Genomic DNA, 27172 nt, shown 5'->3' with positions numbered 1-27172 from the left:
TATTATGAAGCTTCAGATTTGATTTCTTCCTGAGTTTGTAAGCAATTAAAAAAAAAGTCATTTCTTTTGCAAACTTTCTGGTAAATGTGGGCAAACATTTTACTTCTGAAGTGAGAAAATAAGATTTTTATGGCTTAAAAATAAAATTTCAACAGAAAAAAAATGATTCAGTAATAATTATTTACTTAAGATGCTTATTATACTGCATGGCAAAACTAGATAGTTCTAAAAATATCCTCTGATTCTCTAGTATTTCTTTCCTCCTTCTCCTTCACTATCTCCTCTTCTTCATGCAATACATATGTTCAAGTCTCTTCCAGTCCAATAATAATAAAAATCTATTTATACAACTCTCAACAACAATGACCCTTCTTCCCTGCTCAATCCAGTCCCTACTCAATCTTACTTTCACTTACTTACCTCCAGTTCAACTTTCATTATTAATGTCTCATTTCTGCAACTTCTACCCACTGAAATTCCTCTTAGAGCGAATAGATTTCAAGTGATAGTTGGTAAATTTATGTGTCTCTGGCTCCTATCTGCTTCATCTTTCTGCAGTGCTTAAAGGTATTGTCTGTTCTACCTTGGAAATAGTTTTCTGACTTAATATTCATAATACACTCTCTCAGACTTCTAATTTTGCTTTTGCTATTTCCTTTCCCCCCTCTTTCTGTATGAAGTTTTCTCCTGTTATACCCTAAATTGTTAGAGAAGAAGCCCTTATTTCAACCTTCAGTCTAGGGTTTTCCCCTTTTCGTTTCTACAATGATGGGTATTCTCATTCTTTGTCGTATTTTTGAATATCACCCTTATGTTGATGGTCACTAGGTTAATATTATTTGTCCTGATCATAATCTAGAAGTAAAATTTCAAGTACTCACTGTATAGCTTCATGTGATTATCTGAGTAACACTGCATATTCAAAATGTCCAAAATTAATTATTTGATACATCCTTCTTCTCCTGCATCAGCAAAACTGCCTCCTAACTTCATTCCAAAACTCATTAATATCAATGCCATCCTCCTAGTCCTCCAAGATAGAAATTGTACTTTACCCTCCATCTGTAACTGTAAATGAATTCTGACCCAATTCTCCACTTTCCATTCCATCATTTCTGCCTTAGTTCAAAATCACAGTGCTAATTATCATAACTCTTTATGGTACCTCTCCCTCATAGCACTATTTAATCCACTCTGCTGAAAAGGATGGTTCTAAAGTTCAAATTTAACTGTGACATTCCCCTGTTTTTAAAATGTGCGCTTGCCAAGTGAGGCAAAATAATTAAATACAAATTCTTTAACATTGTATTTGAGACTTTTTAGAATCTAAAACTTCTAACTCCAACTGACCTCATGAAAGACTAATTGCTATTCCACAACCATGTCAATTTATAGTTTTTGTAAACATATATAGGATTTACTGTGTTTGGAACTGTTTTATGTACTTTACAAATATTAATGATTTAATTCTCTTAACAGTCCTAAGAACTAAATAATGTTACTATATATATTTCTGCAGATAAAGAAATTGAAGTGCAGGGAGATAAAAGTCATTTTTCCAAGGTCACACAGTTAGTAACTGGCAGAATCTGGATTGGACCCAGGCCATTTGGCTCTAGGGTCCATATTTTTAACCACTATGTCATGTTCTGTAGCATCTAAATATGATTTCCACTGACTAACACTCCCTGTCTCTGTTCTTTACTGCCCCAAAAGTTATTTTCTCCTCTCTGACTTTGTGTATTGTGATTCTTATTATTCCCATATGACTATGAATGTTATTGTTCTATATTGTACTCTTGATTTTCCTGTTCATCTATAATTTTTTTTTCTAGTGAGATTTCTGTCTCATTCATTTCCATATGAACCAAGCATAATGTTTAGCTGAGAAATATATTCAATCAGATATAACTCTAGCATCAGATTTACATCTTGAGTTACGAGTTAGCTTTTAAAATATCACATTGAATCCATGACTTAATGGTGAATTGATATAAAAACTGATATCCACTGATCTCAAGGAAGTTTATATCAAAAGCCAAGGTTATAGCTATTGGATAAGCAAGACATAGGAGGGAAACTAAATTATTGCCTTTCATAGGTATATGTGGATTTATTCCATAGATTTTCATTTTGTATTTATTTATGCATACATTTAAATATTTTACAAAAGTACTAGGTTTACATAACATTTCAATTTCACCTGGAAATTTTTAATATACTAATTTTATCACAGAAGTTATATATGTGTTCATATACACATTATAAACACATGACAATTACATAAATATATGTGACAAGATAAATTTCAAAATCACAATATTAATTTTTAACAAATATAAACATATGCAAACAGATAAAAGAAAAATGTTAAATATGTATATTTTCTGGTAGCTATGTGAATTGTATTCTTTTTTTCTCACTAAAATATTTTATTTGGCTATAAGACTGAACTAGCCAGCCATATATTGTTTTTAAAGTACAAGATACTTCACAAAGTTCTGAAATTGAAAGATGTTTTTATAAACATTTTCCAGTATGGTTCTTGTAAGAACACTACAACCATAGGTAAAATTTTCAAATACATGTGTAATTATGGTAGAGTTTAAAGAGGCTATATGCAGTAGGTCTATATTACCAAATTTGCATGCCCTTAGTGACATTAAGAAATGCATTTATTTGTTTTTGTTAAAGACTGGTATTCAGCCTGAGAATCTTGTCCATGAAAAGTTCATATATACTTACCACACTGCAATGACTCGTCAGAACCATCTCCACAGTCATCATCATGGTCACAAACAAATTGCTTGGGAATGCATACTTTATTATGGCACATGAAAGCATTTTCATCACAGGTATTATTGGGAGCTAAGGAAGACATCAGAGAAAAATAATTTAAATGAGCACTTACTTTATCTTTTCCTACATTAAGAGTTTGGGGAATGTATGTTGTCATACTCAGTACACTCAGTAATTCCTGGTCTTTTTAAAAAGAAATGTTAGCTAAACATTCAGTGTATCAGATAAATTAATAAAATATATTAACATGCATATTTTGATATAAGTAGTATTCAAATATATGAATATATATAATTCTAAATTTCAGTGTTAAAATGCTCAACAATTCTAGAGAGACCTTGAAATTTCAGAACATTTAGCAATTTGTGAGTTTGCTGAAGGATGAATTTAAAGGTTCGTATGTGATAAAAAAAAAATCACTCAACTCTAACAATGTTGTTGGATATTTTTTTTCTCTCCTCATGGCTGCAGTAATGTTAGCAAGGTGACAAAAACCTTGCTTCTTTGTGAAAAATGGACATGAAAAGACCACCAAGTGCTAATGCTCATGATGGAAGTGAAAAGAAAATCAAAGGGGCTAAGGAAGTTACTTTTTAAGAAGAAAATAAAACTTTGTGGTGACTTCTACAGTAGATGTTGAAATAGGTTAAGATCTATAGTGAGATGAGCCCAACCATAAGTACCACACCAAATAAGGAATATTGATCCATGAAATGGAACATTGATCCTTTTGGAATACTGATCCAAAAAAGTATTCTCTATCAAGGGCCCTAGCCAGTGAGGAAAATGATTACTTAAAATGTGCAATAAAACTTGAGTAGATGTCCAAAAGATACTGGCTTATAGAGAGAAAATGAGCTTTAACAGTATACACATAGCATCATAGAGGTTTGATCATTTAACTATTTTTACTTACCTTTCTTACATGTAAAGGGTAAACACTAGGATCTGACTCAAGGTTTGCAGTATTTCAAATGTTAAGACTCTGATATATGATGGATGTTAACTAAGTTCATTGTAGTAACCATTTTGCAATAAGGTATAAATACATTAGATCAATATGTTGCACACCTAAAATTAACACAATATGTAGGCCAATTATATTTTATGTTTTAAGTGAAAAAACAATCTATTTTTAATTATGGTACACTGGAAAGAAAAAGACTTTACAAAAAAGTGTTTAGCACCTTAAATTTTTATCCTAAGTAAAGCTATTAATATTTACCTTCTTGCTACATATGTTTCTTTATCTGCTTAATGAGGATAATAAAATTTATCTGATAAATTTCTTGTAAGAACTAGATAAGGTATATGAAGCAGATCAGCTCATTTTAGATATTCAATAGATGCTCTTACAATTCTCAATCTACACAATTATTTTTGGCAGATCTCCAAAGGCACTTTACTAAAATACTATGGAAATTCAATAATGTAAATAAAAACACCTACCAAAATAATTGAAGTATAATGGGCACTTGAAAAAATGTAGAGGCCTTCCAATCTGTCCCCTCATGTCTTAACAGGCACTTTCCTCTACCTTCAACACTCCTCTTTCTTCTCTATGTCCTTCACAATTCAGATAATGTTATTGCTTTTCTTTGAAATCCTTCTACAAGACTTCTAGGCTTTTTTACACAATATTTATTTGTGATGATCTAGTATCTTTTGTATGTGTCATTCTGACACTTAAGGTATTATAATTATTCTTTTATATGCTTATCAACTCCCGATCCCAAATCTGGCCCAGACTACATGAAAAAAGGAAAACCTCTCTGCTTTCAAAACTCAGTAATAACTGAAAAGAGATATTAGCAGGTGAAATAAAAAGAATTATTTGAATTTAATCAAGTATAACATTTTCAACAAATGTATTTTCAAAAATGGTACAGAAGCCACATAAAAGCAGAGTTAAAAACTGCTCATTATAATCAAAGTAAAACTCATTTACTAACCACTATTGTAACTTTGAACTGTGTGACAGCTTATATAACTCAAGTGAATTATGCCAATTCTAATATATGAATTATTCTTTAAAATGCTAAGCAACAGAGACTTATTTGGCATTAATGCTTTCAGGTCACTAGAGTACAATTTGTTATATTTTAACATAATTTAATTAATAACACCCATGTGGTCCAAAAGTGTTAATATGCCTCCCAGAGTATTAACTTGCTACAATAGCAACAGTATACAGGGACTATATGGATCCTTGAATTGATGCATAATCCTTTATTATGTAGCCCTCAGTGGCCCCATTGACCTTTACAGACACGTATCAATTTGAAGATCAAAGTGATTTATTCTACAATAGTATGAGTTCTGTGCACATTTAAGCCTGCCTCAAAGTCTTCCTTTTCCTTTTTAGCTTTAACTATACCCCAGATGCATGCACCCATATATACATATTATTACATTACAGCTTCAAATACAGTTTTAAAGACCTGAAGGTAGGTCATCTGAGAGATGACTAGCAGACTTCATTTTAATAAGCAGAGTTCATAGCACTCTTCCTAATACATTGCTCTGCTCAACATATCCCCTATGTGGTGACCTTGGGATCTGCATTCAAACATCGAGGCCCTTCATTCTCTTGATCACGCAAAGGAATTTATCTAAATTTTTACTACTGAGTAATTCCCTGAAAATTTCTTGAAGTGACCTAGAGTCAGAAACTTAGTAAATTGTCTGGCCTCCAAAGCTGTTCCTCTGATCCCCTAGCTTCATTCAGCTATATCCATACTATTTTTACCTGACCTAAGGGTTAATATCCTATCTGTAGGACTAATAGGTGTTTACTGACCTTCTGTCAGTAGTTATTTAGGATCACAGCAGCCATTTACAGAGTATCTGTAATGGGCAATCTAAAAGCCTTCAAGGGGAGTACAGGGTCGCGGAAGATACTAAAAAGAAAGTAACAACCCCACCACACAAATATACATAGGGTGGTTACAGTATCACAGAAATGAACTGAAAAATTTTCACTCATCAAAATGATTTTAAAATGTGTAATACCACTGTGCATGTTGGAAACACTCTGAACAGTGGTGTGAGGGGTTGCTGAACTACTATGATTGACAACATCCCACCTGATTAAATCTGATAGTACCTATGAGTTCAGGGGTTGGGAAAGTGAGAGAAAGGGTGATATGGTGAGTACTACAGAAGTAAGTATCTGAGGATGCTGCAACAGCATTCTTTCATAGACAGCCTCATGCATGTTCATACCACAGCCTGCTGTGGAGAGTTCATCACTTCCATTTGGACAGTCCCTTTCACCATCACACAGCCAGTGTCGGGGCACACAGGCACGGGAGCCCTGGCAGCTGAACATGTCAGCTGCACAGGTGATGGTACCTGAAAACCACCAAAAAAAAAAAAAAATGCCATTAAGATCACACACAGCAGGTCCACTGAAAAAGATATATCATTTATATTTCCAATAGATGAGAAGAGAAGAATGTCACTGACAAGGAAGAAACTGTAGTTTTTGGAATCACCACATATTATCCTTCCCCTATGGATAGTTTCCACTCAGAATGCATTCCTTCCCAATGGCAGTGGTGGTTTAGTTGCTAAGTTGTGTCCAACTCATTGCTACACCATGGACTGTAGCTCACCAGGCTCCTCTGTCCATGGGATTCTCCCAGCAAGAATACTGGAATGGGATGCCATTTCTTCTTCCAGGGAATCTTCCTGACCCAGGAATCAAACCTGCTTCTCCTGGGTCTTCTGCATTGGTAGGTGGATTCTTTACCACTATGTTACCTGAGAAGACCATTCCTTCCCAATAGCAAGAATTTTATTTCTTAAAGGTATATGGTAGAAAAATAAAATAAAATAAAAGCTATATGGCAGAAAATAATAATAGTATTTTCTCCATGTAAAATGTAAAAAGCCTAAAAGTGTCATAGAATTGTCAATAAATTGAGATAAAGTTTCAGGACTGAACCTATAAGGATAATAATAATAATAGCATTTTTATCACTTAATATATGCTAAGCACTTAGCATATTAACTTATTTAGTCCTCACAATCACCTACAATGGTAGAACTATTATTAGTTTCACTTCACATAAAAGGAAACTGAGGCTGTGAGAAGCTGAAAGCTTGCAGGAAGTCTCAAGTTGCATAAAGAGTCCTGTGGTGAGCTGGGAGTCCAAAACCTTTTTGGTTCCTAAGCACCTTCTCTTAACCACTAAGGTAATTATTGTTACTCCCCACCTGTGTCATTGAAAAGGGTGAATGTATGCATGTACCCTTTGTTTTACACACTTAATAAACAGAATCTATCTTTTCTTCACTCTGTTGATTCAACATCCTTTTAATTGCATGATGTTTTCAGGCGTATTTTTTTTTTTTTTTTGAAATCAGTTTCCACACAAAAAAATGCTGTTTACTCTACATTCAAAGGGCCACAGGGGTTGGCTCTTTGCTTTTCCTTCTAAGGGCATAGAATAATCAAATAAAATTAGGAAATGATTCATTCTCTTGATATTTACCTAACTCCAAGTACAGTTGCACATATTGAATGGTTTATTTGTTACATATATAAAATATATATTGAGTGAATCAGTAACATGTCTCCCAAATCTAACTTCTCTTTAATTTCACTTTCATGTGACCAAATCGAAAAGGTTCAAAAAAATAAGTTGTAAGAATTATTTTAAAAACTACTAGTATCTCCAGGAAGAAAATATGACTGCCTAGATTGGTGAAAGACAGTTGTTTCTAAACATTTAAAGCTACTTCATTTGGATTATCAATTACCATCTTATTTCTCAGTCATAGAGTTGTTATGAGAATAAACTGCTTTCAATGCAATGTTTTCAAGATGGGAGGACAGCAGGGTGACAAATTGAAACCCCCTGCTGATCTTTGCAACATAAACATGCCCATTCCTGACATACATTTAAATTAGGAAGACAGGATGGCAAGTGAATGTTGAAAAGTCCCCCAGGTAATTCAGATTTGCTTATCTGATTGAGGATCAGTGCTAAGAGAGTGAGATTTAGTATGATATCTATTACTGGAAGAAATTATAAAGAAAATCTATTAAACAAATGTACCTTTAATTTAAAAATGAATTTACCTGCTACCTATTATATCTTTAGTGCTTTCTATAATAAAATTATTTCCTTACAAAGTTATTTTCACATTACTCCTCCTTTTTGTCTATTTTTTAAACTAGTCATAAATACAGTGTCACTTTCAGTATTAGATTCTCAATTAGTGCTTTAATTTCCATAATATTTTTATTATTTAGCTAGAGATGTAAAAAAAAAATTCATTCTTTCTGCTAAGGAAGTTTTGATACATTTAAAACTCCTTGTCTGCTTTCTTATTATCACTTTAATTTATTTTCAATGTACGTATAATAAATATAGCATTGATTTAAGCGTTGAGAACTTTAATTCTGTATGACCTTGAAGACTAGTGTCTGAGTTTCACTCTAAATTGAGGGGTATGACTAGATAATTACTAAGATACCTAAAACTATAAAATGGCATAAGGCTATTTGCAGCTAATTTTCTGGCTCCCTTGAAAGTGGTTCAACAGATTCTGTGTTAAGAGCATTCCAAAATATCATGGTCAATTAGAAAGAAAATGAGCCAAAGAAAAAACTCATGGCTTCCTTCCATAGTTACATTTTCATCTGGAGACACATTGCCATTCACAGGGAAATGAATCCCAAGGGGGAAGGAAGACAGTAGAAGGTATTCTACCAGATCCATTTTGTGTACCTGTGCTGTGCTATGCTAAGATGCTTCAGTCGTGTTTGACCCTTTTGTGACCCCATGGACTGTAGCCCATCAGGTTCCTCTGATCATGGGATTCTCCAGGCTAGAATACTGGAGTGGGTTGCCATTTCCTTCTCCAGGGGATCTTCCTGACCCAGGGATTAAACTTGCATCTCTGATGTCTCCTGTACTGGCAGATGGATTCTTTACAACTAGTGCCACCTGGGAAGCCCCTATGTACCTACTCAGATATAATATTTGATTGTTTTTATATCTGTTTTAGTAAGTATTTTAGAAACTATCCAATTTTGTACGTATTTTAGAAATATGAATTCTGGTCCTAGTTCTGCAATCACTGATTCACTGAGTGACCTTGGCAAATTTATCAACCACGGTGAGTTTTTCTTTCTTCATCTATTATATGACAGAGGTTAACTAGACTATGATTTTCAAACTGAATCCTCAAATCCCAAGTCAGAACCACTATATGCTTATGAAGAAAGAATATGTCTACATTAGAATATTTTGAAGTGAGGATTACGAATCTATTTATTTTAACAAACCTCTGAATAGGTGTTTTTGTACACTAAAGGTTGAAAACCACTCAGATAAATTATTTATAAAGTTCCTTTCCAATTCTAAAATATTAAGTTTATTCATTGACTAATGCTTGGTTTAAAGCAGTAATTTTTATGCAACAACAGCTTGGTAGTATATAAACTGCAGCCTGTGTACATATTTAATAGCCTGGGTGTTTTGATGACAGGTAAACATGTCCATTATCATTAAATCCTTTAAAAATAAAAACAAAAAAACTTATCAGGACATTGATAAACACTGACACAACAACACTATTCTGAAAAATAAGGGAGGGAGCAGAAACGAAAGAGAATGGGAATAAATTCAGAACAAAAGAGAATGGGAGTAAATTCATTAGATATTAACCATTGGCCATGTCAGATGATCATGATAATTGTATAAGGTAAATGTCTTGTAACCATTTAATAAGAAAGAAATTGGAGGAATAAGGAATAAAATGGACCAGTCCATGATTACACTGCTGGAAAATGCAGATGCAGGGGAAGTCAACTCTGTGTCACTTTAGAATCTTTACCAGTTCTATTATGCTGTGTCTACTTAGAAAGCATAGCAATATCAAGGGAGCCATTTAATGTAGAATTATACAAAGGGTCAAAAGCAAGATAATTTTAGAGACTGAAAATATGCTCAACCTGTTGGAAGTTGGTAGTTAAAATTAAACAAAGAACTCTACTCAATACTCTGCAATGTCCTATATGGGAAAGAATCTAAAAAAAAAAAAAGAGTGGATATAAGCATATGTATAACCGATTCACTTTGCTATAAACCTGAAACTAACACGATGTTTTAAATCAACTATACTTCAATAAATTTTTTAATAGAAATATTTAATAGCAAAGAGAAAGTAGATAAAATAGATTGGTCAGTCATCAGATTACTGATTTCTTTTTGCTTTTAGAGGTCTTTGATAGTAATCTTTCTACATTTATCTTTATCTGTTCCATAACTAAATTGTTTTAGTTTTGTAAATAAAAAGTAGATTTTAGGTGGGTTAATACAGGAAAATAAATTGTCTACTTTCCAAGGATATCTCCAATTTTATGTTACATATAGAGAACTTGATTTTAGTGTGAACATTATTAATCTTATATTCATGTTTCCATGATGGTGACCTAAATAGAGGCCACAAATCCCGAAAATTTTAAAAACTTGTTAAGTACACTTTACTTCATAATTAAGCCTCATTCTGACTCAGGTCCTTATCACTGTAAAATGAGAGTGGTAACAGTTATGAAATAGGATATAATAGGCAAAGAATATAAAGCTATAGGTACAAATACACATGTGGAAACAGATCAGAAAGATAGAAAAACAGACATATGAATAATTTAGTAGAAGGCCTGGTCAATTATAATAAATTTATAAAGGTTAGGTTGCTTCCTTTTTCTACTTCTTAAGAAATTCATTTATTCATTTATTTTAAATTATTTGTTAAATATCTGTGATTAATCAAAAGAAATCACACTGACTTTGTAGAAAATATAGTTGATGGATAGTAAACATAGACATTTGACAGTATAACTTTGATCATATATGGCTGAATTTTAAAGTACATTTAAAAATCACATACAATAGCCTGTTTCCTTACTTTCCATTTAAAACAATTCAATAGTGATTACTATAATACACATACACACACCCTATGTGGCTTATGACAATATAAGCAAGTATAATAAACTTGGAGGGGAACTTAGCAATACTTATCAAAAACAATGAAAAAGTTTTCAGTCATTTCATCTGAGTAATCCCAATCATAGTGATTTATTTGGAAGAAGTCACTGAAGACTAGAAATACAATCATGTGTCGATATTCAGGAAAAAATCCTAAAACCATAATAGTAACTGTATGTGTATATATATATATATATATATATATATGAAATATAGATTAATAAGTTATAAAAATAATGAAAACAGTTACATTGAAATGTATATACATATAAACTTCATATTAAGTTTAACAGAGTAGAAAATAAAGTTCTCTATATATTCTAAAATGACAGAGCATATGTATTATACTCCTAGAAATTGGATGAGAACACAAAGGAAACAACTCACCACAAATGCTATCACTTTCATCTAATCCATCTTCACAATCATCCTCTCCATCACAAATCCAGTGTTTAGATATACATTTTTCTGTGGAACATGCAAATTGGTTCCAAGAACAAGAAGAATCTAAAAAATACACAAGAAGGTTTGTTTCAGGTGCAAAAGAAAAAATGAATCGTTAGAGACCATCTTAGGAAAGATCTGATAGTGAGGAAAGTCTTCTTTAGTCTTCACTAAAACCAGTCATCCCAAATAAAAGAAACCACTTTCCTCTCTTCTATGCTGCTGCTGCTAAATCGCTTCAGTTGTGTCCAACTCTGTGCGACCCCATAGATAGCAGCCCACCAGGCTCCCCCATCCCTGGGATTCTCCAGGCAAGAACACTGGAGTGGGTTGCCATTTCCTTCTCCAATGCATGAAAGTGGAAAGTGAAAGTGAAGTTGCTCAGTCGTGTCTGACTCTTTGCGACTCTGTGGACTGCAGCCTTCCAGGCTCCTCTGTCCATGGGATTTTCCAGGCAAGAGTACTGGAGTGGGGTGCCTTTGCCTTCTCCATGACAGTACTATAAAATTTTGACAATGGCTTGCATATTCCCTCTGAGTTATCCAGGTCATACAACATTGTTTCTTCAACATAATCTCATAGGGTATGACTCCAAATAGGTCAATATGCTAGTCACTCTTCCTAAATGTATTCCTGTCTTTTTCTAACATGTAGGGTACAAAAAAAAAAAAAAAAAAAAAAAGAGTCCAGGTGTGGTATTCTTCTAACTTTTAGTCTGTTATTGAACAGTTGGAGAAAAGAAAAAAATTACATCCTAGGCAATGTCACAAATATGGTGAACTCACCACCTAAAGGTGGTGTGACTCAGGGGGTTTTAGTTCTATGATAAGCTGTCAGTTTTCTGTCTGTACATACTTAACATACTATACATACTTAAAACTTTGATGTTTTTGTTTCTCTCCCTTGGGAACACTTAAGTCTGACTAATAACATACAGATCATTGGCATGGTGGCTGCTATTTTATTACGAAATTATACATTTATGATAGTATACTTAATTTATTTACAAAGTTTGTGACTGCTCTCCTTCCTTTATCCTCAGTTCATTTATCACCAGCAAACACCCAAGAATAAAATTCTACCGAATTAGTACATTAAAATATAAATGACTATAAAATAAAATTTGATGTTTATCTTATAAACTTATTTAAAACTTTGCATTTTTATTTAAAATATTTACATACATGACCTGTGAAAAGAGAGACATTCAGAAAAGCCGAAACCAGAAAAATATTAAAGAAGATACAAATGTATAATGGCTTCTGTTCCAGAAATCATGAATCTATATAAACTATTTAAAGTTCTCCATTAATCTTGTTCAAAATCTGGCTCTAATATAAAGATATATAGCATCTTAATCAAACAAAATGCACCTTCACATTTTGTGATGACATTTACTTTTATGGGAATTTGACTTTTCTTAGACAACCATTTTTAATCCTTGTCTGTTCACCCTGGTGTATGTTATTTGAGCTAAATGAAAATAGAGAATTATATGCTTTTAAAAAAATTGGCCTGGATATCATAAATCTCATAAATTAACAAAAACATTTCAATATTTTCTTACCTTGCCAAGTGAAATGAAATGTACACAAACAGAAATTAGGAGGTGGATGGGGAGAGATTTTTTGAAGAAATGAAAGTTTTAGTATACTATTTAAACCTATACATGTAATGAATGGAAACATTTAGGATAATAATAGTCAATAACAGGTAGGAAGAATATAATGGGTTGTGTGAATTAAATCCATATTTTTCACAGCAGAAGGTAAATATATTAGTATCTAAAGTAAATAAGTCATGAAATGAAGGTATAAATATATCATTTACATTGATGGAGGTATCCACTAACAAAAACAGAAAAGGTTAAAAGAAAAGGTTTGATGGGAGATTCTTATTCTCCATATAAATTTTTTGTGTTCTGTTTTAATTTTTACCATTTGTGCTATTTCATAAAAATAAAAATTGATGCTAAAACTGATTAGCAATATTTTGTGTAAAATTCCTATGTAAGGTAACATCAGTATATAGATGATAATATAATTTATAAAAGTAAAGGAAGATATAATGTCTCACCACAGTGGAATTCATCAAGTCCATCCTCACAATCTTTCTGACCATCACATACCCAGGTATTCAAAATGCATCTTCCACTAGGACAACCAAAATAATTTTCTTCACATTTGTGTTTGTTTTGAACTGTGATAAAATATAGAATGCAGTGTCAAATAAACTACTGTCAAATAAATAAATTAAATGTCAAGTAAATAAATCTTAGACTTCTGCAATGCAGATAGATATCAAAACAGTAATATTCCTTGAACTGGAAGAGATAAATAACAAGAAAACTTAAATAAAAAAGAGCTGAGATGTTCTTTTAAAGAATGTCCAGGTTATGAAAACCAAGGAGAAATTAAGAATATGGAACAGAGGAAATCAGGGAGACATGATAACAAATCCCATCTAGGATTGGATCCTGGATCAGAAGAAGGATATTAATGGAGCAAGTGTTTAAATACAAATAATGTAGAGTTAACAAAAGTAAAATAAAACAATTGAGATGACTATAAAATAAGTAAGCCTAAGGCCAAAGTATCATTTTATGTGGAAAATATTTTAATTCCATACTCAGAAAAAAATAATTACAAAATTATTAATAGGTTTTTGCTGAGCAAGTATAAACTTTATGTTCAACACTTGAAGAGTACATATGCTTTGACAAGATTTATATAAGCGTACTCTATTTTAGCTTCTCCCTGGTGGTCTAGTGGTTAGGATTTGGTGCTCTCACCATCAGGGCCCTGATTTGATTCTGGTCAGGGAAGTCTTTCCTCTTCTTGTGCCCCTGCTACCTACCAACTTCCCAGGACTGACCATATCACCTTTTGGGGCTTCCCTGATGGTTCAAATAGCAAAGAATCTACTTGCAATGCAGGAGACCTGGGTTCAATCCCTGGGTTGAAAAGTTACCCTGGAAAAGGGAATGGCAACCCACTCTAGTATTCTTGCCTGGAGAATTCCATGGACAGAGGAGTCTGGTGGGCTACAGTCCATGGGATTGCAAAGAGTTAGATATGACCAAGAGACTAACACTTTCACTTTCTATTTTAAGGAAGAAAAACAAGTTGCAATAGAATCTCTGAAATTGCTCTACCTTAAAAATTATCAGGAGACTAAAAAGTATTTGTATATAAAATTATTTTGTATATTATATATTTTTCAGACTATGGGGTATTGTATTATTATAACCTCCAAAAGCACATACAAAATACTAGATTTTTCTCTTTACTGGATATCATTGGTCTCCTTGCACCTTCAGCTTTACATAGTTTTAGAGAGACTGACTCACTATTAGAGTATACTTGTTAATATCAGTACAGTAATGCATGACTATTTTAAGATACAAAAATTACCTCCATTTTATTTTTTTAACACCAACTTTGTAGATCTAATTAAAGATGAAAAATCACTTTTGAGAGAGTCCCCTGATGGCTCAGATTAGACAAAGAATCTGCCTGCAATGTGGGAGACCCAAGTTCGATCCCTGGGTTGGCAAGATCCCCTGGAGAAGGGAAGGCTACCCACTGCAGTATTCTTGCCTGGAGAATCCCATGAACAGAGGGGAGCCTAGTGGCTACAGTCTATGGGGTTGCAAACAGTCGAGCACGACTTAGCAACTAACACACACACACATACATAATGAAGAATAAAATTTTATTTAAAATTGTAGAGGATTTGCAGTAGCTGCATTTCAGTGCCTCCCGTGAAGTTCTCTAGTTCCTCCTAGGACATAGCAAGTCTTCAAACCCAGAAGGAACATCATAGAGTGTTACACACTGATGACCATGGGAGGAGAAAGGGATCTGTCATTGCCCAATTAATTAATTGATAGATTATGTAGTATTAAGAATATCAATTCTTTAGACTGTGTGTGTGCACTTGTGGAATACAAACAAATATGTGTGTGGAATACCTATGAATATTGTATCTTAAAATATTTCAAAAAATATTACACATCAACAAAATGTGGAAAAAGTGAATGTAGCAGCAGGGGTAGGAGAAGGAAACGGCAGTATGAGAAGACATGTAGTAGAATCCTACAAGCATATCTACTTTCAGTTAGTAATTTACCATCTGTCTTTCTGATACTATTACACATTTTTAAAATTTGTTTCCTCAAATAGTTAGAAAGAAACAAGTTCATGACCTTCTCATGGAAGGCAATTTCCTAAGACTGCATATGACACTGCTTGTATAGGTAAAGATGGCTAATAGACACCAGTATATCAGCCTGACCTTTATGCAATAATGATAACTGTTACCCATATCACTATGCTAAAAGATTATATAAGCTGCACCAAATAGCCTAGTATGACAATACAAGCATAATACAAGTAAAGCGAGTAGTGAGAAACAGTCTCCCTCTTTTAGTCTGTTGATAGTTTCTCTCAGTATATACTGCTTCTATGAAAGCTTTATAAATTACACGTTTTAAAATGTTATCACCAATGTTAAAAGGATTAACAAAGAAATGAACTTGAAAAAGGAAACTTATCCAAATATAGAACAGATTTCTTGAGTATCATTCCATAAGTCATAAAAAAATATAAAGTGGTATGTTTAGAACTGGATGATCATTTTTAATTTAGTCTACAACATTTGTTTTAATCTTAGCCACTGAATGTCAAGAATGAAAATTATTAAGTTTGTGCTATACAACATAAATCTTCAAGGCAAAGACTGTTCTTTCTAGAATTACCTGGGCATTTTAATTCATCTGAGTAGTCTCCACAGTCATTAGACCCATCGCATATCCAGGCTGGCAGAACACACAGTGAGGTAGAATTGCATCTTATGAACCCTGTGGTTTTCACTCCAAGTTTATAGAAATATGTACAGTCTGTATTATCTATAAGGAGGTAAACAGAAAAATGAGAAACACCTCATCTGCAAAGATTATGAGCCTTTTATGTAGGTCACAGAAACAAGAAATGCTAACCTCATTTGAAGAAGTAAATATGCAATTATCCTACACCACAGGGGTTAATTGCATATCCGTTCTGGACAAGGTTCAGTGAGGAGTTGGACACTGTTCAGTGAAATGTCAAAGGTGCACAGGCATGCACAAACAAAAGGTAATGGAATATCTTACTGCAGTTCTTTTCATCTGAAGCATCTGCGCAGTCTATGTTCTGGTTGCATCGTGCTGATCTCGGAATGCACGTCCCATCTGTACAGCGGAACTCAACAGCAGCACAGGTTGAAACTAGAAAAATAGGTAAATAAGTAAATGGATAGGTAAACTAGATAATGATTTCTTGCTTTTAACGTTTTGAGTGCTTTAATTCTTATATTTTGTTTGGTTTTGCTTTTCAAACTCTGGGCAGTTGAACTTGACCCATGACTCACAATCCCAAGCTTGGGTTAGATGCCTCAGATATTCTCCGCTGTCACACAGTTCTTCCCTATGTTGTGATACTTATGATACTGCATTGCAATTGCCTGCTTGGATATCTTTCCCCCCATTAAATTGTAAGGTCCATGAAAGCAGAGGCCTGTGCCTTATTTTACATGATTATTCCATTTCAAAACTAAGCTAACAAACAAAAAATAAATAAATAAATGCTGATGAAATGCTCTTTCTTTTCAGCTTCAAAAGTACAAGGTTACGACTCTAAGCAAATGCCTGAGTGTGTACAGAGAAATCCTAACTTGTTTGCTAAGAAATGGAATGTTTCCTACTATGATAAAAAGAGATGGACAGAGAGAGACTGAGGAGGAACCACTGAGTGTTTTCTTTATTACTCAAAGATGAAATAGTTTAGCACTGCTAGAAAGTCATCATACTATGTTATCTTCCTTTATATGCCACATCACTAACATTTGGTATAGGAAATACGGATGCCTCAAGCCAAGAAACATATAAATGTGGTATGACTTGCTTCTGTTATTGGAAAGTAAGGCTTTCCAATTCCCTGCTATGCTTAGATGAAAATCAGTTTTGATATGCTACCATCATTATATATTCTTTGTACAGAATTGCTTATTCTTAATCATATATTCCTTTCTACTTTGCTTACACATTCATTACCATATAATGTTTTCCAGCAATATGTTGTAAACAGGTGCATGGCTTGCTTTATGTGTTAGATTAACTTAGGTGAGAATTTTATTCCAAATTCAAATTTCCACAGGTTGATTATGTTAATGAACAACCTGAAGGGCTCTTTGATTATGCCATTTTTACTAGTGTTGATACTCTAAAGAGCCTATTTAATTATAAATATAAATTATATCAATTGTAAATGGTTAAAATGCTATCTTAAAATATGCAAATTTTACTCAAGGGTATGTATGTCATTTGTATTTCAAAATGCACTGCTCTTATATTTAATTGTATCTTGCAATTGTATCCTTATTTACGTTTAAATGATGATTAGAATAAATGTTTTATTTACAATTTGCAGTTATAATTGCTTCACTGTTTTCTTCATTAAAAATAACATCTTATCATGTGAAAAGATAATGCCATTATAACTTGAGATAAGCACACTATTTCAAAGAGGAAAAAATAGATATTTTTATTTTATGCTAAATAAACCATATTCTTTTCTGTTGCTTTTCAGTACAATATTTTTCTATGGTTATAGTTAATGGAATACATAATTTAGATAATCATGATGAATATATACATTTTGCTTCTGACTTTGCTGTCTTTCAGCAGTCTCCTATTAAGAGGTTGTATTCCAAAAAATTCCTTATAAACACTATATTTCAGAATTTATTTCTCTGTGAAACAATATTCTGGATAGTGGTAATATTCCTAATCAAGTTTACAAAGATTTATTGCACAATACACTTTAAATTTTATCTATACTTGCAGTTAGAGTTTGGGATGCTAGAAATCCTAATGCTGATGTACTGGGACAATCACAGTCCAGTCCACCATCTCCATCTCCCTCCAAACTTCCACAGATAATCTGTGTACATTTCATGGAATCCACCTGAGTGGATATTGGTGGCAGATAGAAGAGGGCAAATCATGACTCCATGAATAGGGCGATGGCATTTCAGACAGTTAAGAGGACTGGAGTTTCAGGCATTTCACAGTAATGGAGTTTCAAAAGTAGTGTTGGGTGCTCTCAGGTGGAAGTGAGTGTAAAGAATGGCTAATGAAATGAGTGGAAACGTGGAGCAATTAGAACATGGGTCTTGGATAGAATTCTGGGAAGAGGAAAAAATAAACAGAGGGACTCTGATCTAACTAGATGAAAAGAAACCATAACTTTAAAGTTGAGAAGAGTGGTTAGAAAATGGTATTTAAGAGAAAGGCAGGGGAAAAATGAAGTGTTGGGTGGTGTCAGGAGAACTGGAGAGAGGATGAAATACTTTTTCTCCCATTTTTGCAATGAAAAATAGGGCTAATGAATCTTGGTGGGGAGGGCTAGGAGAGCATATTTGAGTGTGTGAGATGTGCAAATAGGAACCAGTTGTGTCTTCACTCCTCATCTTATCTCCATAGATTCCATGACTTGATTTAGAGTTTGGGAACAGCTAAAGGATTATGTAGGGTGATAAGCGGTATTGGAATTGGGAATATTAAGTAGTTACACAATTCCGTAAACAGCAGGAGCAAGGTGGTTGTGGGGATCGACATCTCCAGCACTTGTAGGAGAGTTGTAAAACAGGAGAAATCCATGGTAATAGACAAAACATGACTTAATTAGTAAGCAAAATCTTCTTGTGCCAAAACCTCTTCCTTTCTATTCCCTCTGCCATATTCCCTTCTATGTTGCTTTGGTCAGTCAAGTACTGAAATTTGTTTCATCCTAGGGTGAGTTTGAGGGAAAAAGATAATGGGATCTTTAATTTGTCAAGTGAATATGAAAAGTTTCTGACAACTTTTTTCCAGGCTAAAAGTCCTGGAGAAAAAGAGAAGAGAAAATAATGTAGCCCAAATAAGGGTAAACTGAGTGAGAAATACTATAATTTTTCCTCTAGATAGTGCCAAAAAATAATAATAATAAAGCCTACAAATTGTGACTGACACCAGGAATAGCAATGAGACACTACGAAGGAAGATCTGATGAACACTGGATCAAAAGTAGTAGCAAGAGAGAAAGTAGAAGAATACACTTTCTTTCCTTCATATACTTTCTTAATTCTCCTAATTAATCCACTTCCTTCTCTCCATGTTAGTTAAAATATTTAATTTGATAGCAAAGATATAAAATTGATCCGTCTTTCCCTGGTTCTTAGGATGATTCTTATAACTAAGCTAACTCACTGTTTTTCCAACTCCCTTACCCAGCCTGTAGCAAAGGGGAAGCTGACAAGGAAAAAATATATTAAATGCACTGTCACATCTCTTCTGTTTACTTTCAAACCACATCTTTTATTTCATATACTGCTTAGGTTCCAAGGGTATGTGAACCCAGAAAGAATGATTTCTCCTCCAGGTAGGCTTATCCTTTTCCTTAGCTTGTTGTTTGTGGAATCTTCAAAGTTTTGCTATGAATTTGGGGAAAACAAAACAAAACACCAGCTTCCTCTCCTCTAGGTTGCCTTAGAAGTGCTTATGTCTCCAGTCCACCGAAAGGTGTTCAGGTGGCCCAAGGAAGTTCTTTTCAGAGGGAATATATTCATCTTAACAGGGAGCGAAGGAGGGATATGATGCAATCTCCACAAATCTATTCAGTCAAACAGAAGAGGAATGAAGAATAACAAACTTTCTGAACAACTCCTCAGGTCCCCACCAGACAGCTTGATGTCTAAAGCTCTCAGTTACGATAGGAATTTTACAAAGAGGCAGTAATAAAAGATTGATGAGGATTTGGGTTTTCACTTTGCTTCCAAAGACAAGAAATAAAAAATAATTCCTTACAATATTTCCACAAATAGATTCTTTGACTATATGCCATTAAAAACATGTTAATTGCTATTAACATCTAAATTAAACAAACAGAACTGTAATAGTACTTCAGATGATTCTACCTTAACTTTTCTCCAAAGCCTATTAAAATCTCTCTATATTTATTGATATTTTATTGTACCACTTAAATTTTGTTATTTTTTACTTTATTTACATTAAACAATAACATGATTTGTGTGTGTGTACATATATACATATAACAAAGCACTGTGTCCCCAAGTGGCAATGATTATAGAAAAAGGGAGTGACTAGAGAAATAATTCTTTTTTCATTCTTCCTAAGACTATTAATGTTCCTTTTCCTTCATGACCTTTTACATGCTATAAGTGTCCATGTGTTTGATGGACATACATCTGAATTAATGCTTTATAAGAAACTGGCTTATAGAAAAAGTACCCAAGTTAGTATTTCCCCTATGGCATGAAAGAATACCATGAGAACAATCTTAATATGAGAGGAAAATCAAATCTAAAAGATGAAAATGTAATAAGTAAGCTTTCATCTAAAAAGCTACCCATTTGTTTATCCTACAGAAGCTAGACCATTTACTTAAATTTGTTAACTTATAATATGTAACACAGCATCTACTTGAGCATGTGTAGTTTCAAATGTGCTACATTATATAGGAAGAAGTTCAAGGCATACAATTTTGTTGTTATTGCTTCACAAGATATCCAATTGTCATGATCACTACACTATTATTATCACAAAATAAAAGTTTTGACAAAAACTTGAATCTCAAATATGGTAGTTCTGTCTCCAAGTATATGGCGGAGATGGTTATAACACAGAAACTAAGAGTTTAGATTAAAAAGGGGGAAATAAAATTTTGAATTATTTATATTGTTATTCAGCTGATACTGATATCATTAAGCAAAATGAAACCTATCTATACTTTTAGAAGACTTATGGTTTCAACCAGCCACATAAGAGTTTAATAAACACCTACCATGTACTGGGTATTATATTTCATAAACCCAAATGCACTAATTTGCTTACTGTTTTTTAAAAGAAACTATTTTCCAAGAAAATCCACAGTAACTTATTAAATTTACATGACTTCTTTTGTCATGGAAATTTATATTGAAATCTACTCTATCTATTATTCAGTTCCTTCATATTCTAGATTTATCTTTTAATTTTTATCCCAGCTTACTATTTTCATGATAGTCTTTCCACCTTGCATAATAACTAATAGAACATATCTATTTTGGGGGTTTCTTTCTACTTTCCTGTCCTTTCTTCCAAATGCTTTTCTGTTTCTCTCCACTAACTACCAATGTCTTACCACAATTTATCAATTTTAGTCTTTTATAGTTATATAATACAAAACCACAGTTAACTTTCAAATGTACTTGGCTCTTCCTAAACTACATCAACTTAGATGGTAAGCTTCTCAAGCGTTTGGCCAAGGTCATATACTCTAAGACAACAGAGTAACTTCTCAATCCTTTATCAGCTACAAAATTGTACACATTCTGTCTTCTTCCTTAACTTTTTATAGTGTTCTCATTACAACTGTACTTCATACATCTTTTCTCTACCATCAACCTTTTTAAAAAATAGTCTGAATTCACTGTCTTTACTCTTTCACCATTCATATTTGTCTCAATCCAATGCGATCTGGTATTTCCTTCCCATTCCACTGAACTGACTCTTGAAGGTAACCAAGAAATTATTATCTATTTGCCAAGTATAGTGGACTTTCCAGTCTATGTCTGCCCTCTTGCCTTCTCTGTAACACTAACTTATCCTACTTTCTTTAAAAAAAATAATTTCTTATGAAGCTCATTTTATTACTCTTGTGGTATATGTTTCATTTCTTTATTAGTGTCTTCAATTTTAATTTCAACAGGTCATTTTGATGCATTCTCATAAAACAACTCCTATTTCATACCTCCTTTGAGTTCTCTCTCTTTAAGAAATCCAAGATCAATTCTTCTGATCTAAACCTACTATCTGAGCTCCATATCTCTGCTTATATATATAACCTTTGAACAGTTCCATTTGAATGTCTATAGGTACCCCAACGTCAGAATGTGGACCATTCTTACTATCTTATCCCTGTTTCACACAACAAAGGGCACGCAAAAATAAATTTAAAAATTAATGAAAACAAATAATATTTTAAAAGCAGGAAACACACACACACACACACACGTGCCAAGATGCTTCAGTCATGTCCAACCCTTTGCATGGACTATAGCCCACCACGCTCCTCTGTCCACGGGATTCTTCAGACAAAAGTATGGGAGTGGTTTGCCATGCCCTCCTCGAGGGGCTTTTCCCAACCCAGAGATTGAACTCGAGTCTCTTATGTCTCCTGCATTGGCAAGTGGGTTCTTTACCACTAGCACCACCTGGGAACATCCCCTCTCGCCCCCACCAACACATGCTTATCTTCTATTCCCATGTTTCTTACCCCAAAATACCTGTTATGCTACCACTTAAAATTCTGTTATATCTGTCTTTCTCCTCTTTATTCCTAGCTTTCACTGCTGTAACAGCCTTCTATTTTGTCCTTCTGTTCTCAGTATTATAGTTTTAATTCTAAAAATCAGTTTTTTTCCTCTTTTTTTTTTTCCCTTTCTGGTGACTACAAGATAAAGTTCATGTTCTATAACATGACACCAGAAAACACCATCATATCCCAGTTCCTTCTAAGTCAATTTATTTTGTTGACACTCCCCAATATGCAATCTGGCTCTAATCATCAAATTACTTTCAGTTTTCAATATTGGTCCCTCCACTTGGAATTCTCTTGTTTTGAAGTCATTCCACTGTTTTTAGACTTTGACATTAGTCTATGAAGCCTTTCAGGTTACCTCCAAGTTAAAAAAAAATTCTTAATAGTGCAATCATAGTACCTCATATTCATCTTTACCTATTTAAATGACTATCTTAGAGTTTGATCTAAATTGAGGGCACACACAGAACTTACAAATTTTATGTCTCTATTCTTAAAGAATTTCACCCAATAAAGTATTTTCAATAAATGGAAAGATTTTTAATGGGAAATTGGTTTGGAAAGATCTGTTGATTCCAGATTTTAGGATACCATAAATGTCAGACTAAAAACTTGTCACTTATTCTGCAAACATTGGGATTCTTTACCTGAGGAATAATTAAAAAAAAAAAAAAAAAAAAAACCACTAACTCTTTACATAGCATTTACTATATGCCAAGTTCTGTTCTAATATTGATACATTTATTTAACTATTGTCTCTTTTCTTATAATTTGGTAAACTGAGGCACCAGTTGGTTAAGTACCTTATCCAAAGGTTCACAGTTAGTGATAGGGCTGGGGTTCTATTTCAGGTAGTGTGGCTGCTGATGTGTTCCATGGTAAAATTTTAAATTTAACATGGTAAAATGTTAAATTGTGTTAGCATGACTAAACAGTCAGATTTATTGGAAAGAGTAGCAATCTTTCCAATTGACTTCCAAAAGGAGACCAAATAAAAGGCTGTTAAGCTTACTCTGTTAAGCTAGGCTCAAAATAGGCTGAAAGGGAATATATTTCAAAGAATTGGAAGATTTGCTGATGATTCGGTATGTGGTTAATAAAGCATGGTGGAAGGAGGAACAAAGAAGAATACCAAGGTTTCCTTTCCAATAAGTAGGAAAATGAAGAGATCACATGTAGGAGCTAGGATTAAGGAATGAGGGGGAACATTTTGGAGCAATAAATTCAATATTATACTTTCTGGTAGAAATGTCCCAAATAGGGAGGTTGAACTGAAAAGGTGAGAAAGAATCTTGAAGTGAGCAAAGAAAGAAATAGAAACCAGAAACAGAAAAATAGTTATCAATTTTCAATTGACTCTAATAACTCTCTTCAACAGCATTGACCAAAGCATGGTCCATAGATGCTAGTCAGGGTTATATATCAAAACTCCAGAACTCTCAGGAATACACTGTAGAAGAGTTTGGGGAACACTTAGCATGATAATATTCCTAAGCCGATGTGACATGTGTTTACCTTTACAGTCTAATTCATCAGAGTTGTCTCCACAATCATTTTCACCATCACATAACTTGCTGTGAGGAACACAACGACGATTGTAGCAGGGCTTGAAACCTCTTCGACAACTTCTGTTTTCTTACATGGAAAAGTGAAAACACATACTTGGAGGGCTTATAGAAATATTTTTACAAAAAGAAGATTACAGGTAAGATCTCATTCACAATAACCGGATTGTGGATCTAAAGAACAGGTGCTGTGTGGCATTCAAGTTCTGGATTAGAATATCTATGAAAAAACTCTCTTTGACTATTTTAACTTCAATGATTCACACTTGGAGGTCTCGCCAAATTATACCCACTTTATTGCTTCTGGCATTTCTGTCAGGTAGGACAGAAATAAACTTGTATCACATATTCAATGAATCTCTACCTCAAAAGTAATAAAGGCACTCCAACACCTATCCCCTATCTCCTTTGCACCCCACAAGTATTTTAAATCAAGAAAAAGAAGTGTCAAATGAAACATTTATTCCTGAATCAGTGAATTCAAGAGTCACCTATTTATCCATAAATTTCTCTTAAAAATCATCTTAAAGGATCTACTAGAATTTTCAAAGCAGAAGAATAATTGCCTTCTGAAATCTGTTTACCTTAATTAGAATCTCCTGACATTTTCTGATTTGGGGCAGAAGGTACCACTCACAATAATAATAGCCGCCATTTACTGAAAGCTTCTTTTGTGCAAGGCTCTGTATTGAGCATATGTAAATATACATATGTTTATTTAATGTTCCCAACCACCATTCCAGCTAGGTTTGCTTTGTAGTGTGCTGTGTTGTGCTTAGTTGCTCAGTCATGTCTGACTCTTTGCGACCCCATGGACTGTAGCCCTCCACACTCCTCTGTCCGTGGAGATTCTCCATGTAAGAATACTGGAGTGGGTTGCCAAGCCTTCTGCCAGGGGATCTTCCTGACCCAGGGATCGAACCCAGGTCTCCCGCATTGCAGGCGGAATCTTTACCAACTGAGCCACCAGGGAAGATTCGTAGTGAGAAACTAAAATATAGGAGAAGTAATGGCCTTTCCTCATTCTAGTCACAAACTACTAGATTTGGGAACAAACACTTAAACTCAAATGTGATTCTAAAATCTGGAATCTATGCCTGAAATTGTCAAACTATAGTCCACAGGCCAAATGCAGCACGTGAACCTGATTTTATCTGGCTCTGGAACTAATAATGATTTTTACATTTGTAAAAGATTGTTTAAAACACTAGAATATGTGACAAAAGCATATATGACCCACAAAACCACAAAATAGTAGCATACCCTTTACAGAAAAAGCTTGCTAACCCCTTTTCAGACAAATATTATCTGCCTTCTAAGAAGATAAAAATAATGTGAAATATATTTTCAAGCCAATTCATAATATAATTAGTATCACATAAAATGTAATTATTATCACATTTTTATATGCTTTAATATTTTCATGATGTACAGGACATAGCTATTGATTTTGGTAAATACATTATTTGAGGTAAATTCCCTAAGATTTAGTTACATGTTGATTATAGACAAATTACATTTAACTATCATTTTAGCCAAGGATGTTTACTCTGCAATATAAAAGAGTGACAAAACTTCCTGTGAATTTCCCCAAATCCACCTTACTCTTATTTTAATTTTCTTTGACAAGAAATAAAACAAAAGAGAAATACAGAAGCCAAATACAACAATTCCAGATATAGATACCTAAATTTTGAAGAGCATATAATACCAATACTATACAGCATAAGAATAAATCAGACTACTTTAGAAATATTCTAGATCAATTCTACATCAACTATTAATGATTGCATAGATGCATGCTTTCAGGAACAACATTGTTGAAATGAAGGCAAGTAATAGTTGCTTACTATAGAGTCCAAAAGCCAGTTTATATTTCTATGGGAGAGGGAAAGGTTGACTCTCATTTGCTGTCACCTACAGAGGCACAACTGGTGGAATTCCATACTTAATGGACACCAGGGCTAAAGCAATCAGCATTTGTACCTAAGGACAATAGCCCTGGGATAATCCGAGAGGCAAAATTATTTAGAATGAATAAGACCGTGATACAAACACAACAATATACTATTCACTGATGGTGGACTTTTGCTGCAGGTTAAACCTGCAATATCCAGCCAATAACTAATACTTCTGACATCTTTAAATGTAAGCCTAAAACTTTTACTAATGAAGAATAAATAGGGAGCTCAAAAACAGGCTCCTGTGTATTTAAATTTATACTTCAAGCATGGAAACTATGAGGAAATTCTTCAGTTAATATCATGTGTATTTGGGTAGGAAATAAGGTGCCCAATTTGAATAATAACAAGCCAAATCAATTGTTAATCTACATGTTAATGAGAGGCAGTAAGAAAATCATACATACAAACCAAATGGAGACAATCATACCAAAAACTATAAAAATAATTGCAAACTTATCTCTGAAATGAGAAAATCACACACTGAAAACTTACCACAGTAGAGCAGTTTTTCATCTGATTTATCCTTACAATGAGGAATGCCGTCACAGGTGAGCTGATAATCAATACATTCTCCATTTCCACACTCAAATTCTGAATAAATATTGCAGGAAGAATTTTTAGCTGAAAGGAAAAAAGGTCAATATTTCATGTAATAACAAACATTTTTGATGTCATAACAATTGTTTCCTTTAATCTTAATCATAAAAATAAACAAATTTGCTTATATAAAAATTAATAAAGGGCAATTGTTTATGGAATTCCTTTACAAAAAAAATTAAGAGGGACGCTTTTATTGTGTTGTTTTCAAGCTCGCTTTGCAAATGTTCATAAGTTGCCTGACTTTATCTTTGTGTTTAAAGTATGGTATGGGGAGGGAGGAGGGAGGAGGGTTCAGGATGGGGAACACATGTATACCTGTGGTGGATTCATTTCAATTAAAAAAAAAATAAAGTATGCTTGTGGATTTTGTTAATTATTTGGTGACTGTACAT

The 27172-nt window shown here is 33.5% G+C and overlaps 1 protein-coding gene across 1 annotated transcript in view; it reads right to left on the bottom strand.

Annotated features, from left to right (window-relative positions):
- The window catches only part of LRP1B (LDL receptor related protein 1B), a 2209913-nt gene that overhangs the window by 312838 nt on the left and 1869903 nt on the right, over positions 1-27172 (bottom strand). The window contains exons 46-53 of the mRNA XM_025261770.3: positions 26673-26801; positions 24167-24286; positions 16405-16518; positions 16012-16161; positions 13329-13451; positions 11196-11315; positions 6025-6153; positions 2746-2868 (exon numbers count right to left, since the gene is read on the bottom strand). Of these exons, the coding sequence (XP_025117555.3) occupies positions 2746-2868; positions 6025-6153; positions 11196-11315; positions 13329-13451; positions 16012-16161; positions 16405-16518; positions 24167-24286; positions 26673-26801 (1008 nt within the window). The remainder of the gene's footprint in view (positions 1-2745; positions 2869-6024; positions 6154-11195; positions 11316-13328; positions 13452-16011; positions 16162-16404; positions 16519-24166; positions 24287-26672; positions 26802-27172) is intronic.

Source organism: Bubalus bubalis, chromosome 2 (assembly GCF_019923935.1).
Source record: "Bubalus bubalis isolate 160015118507 breed Murrah chromosome 2, NDDB_SH_1, whole genome shotgun sequence".
Lineage (NCBI taxonomy): Eukaryota > Metazoa > Chordata > Mammalia > Artiodactyla > Bovidae > Bubalus > Bubalus bubalis.
Note: the sequence above shows the minus strand (reverse complement) of the source record. Positions and strands in the feature narration are given on the sequence as shown.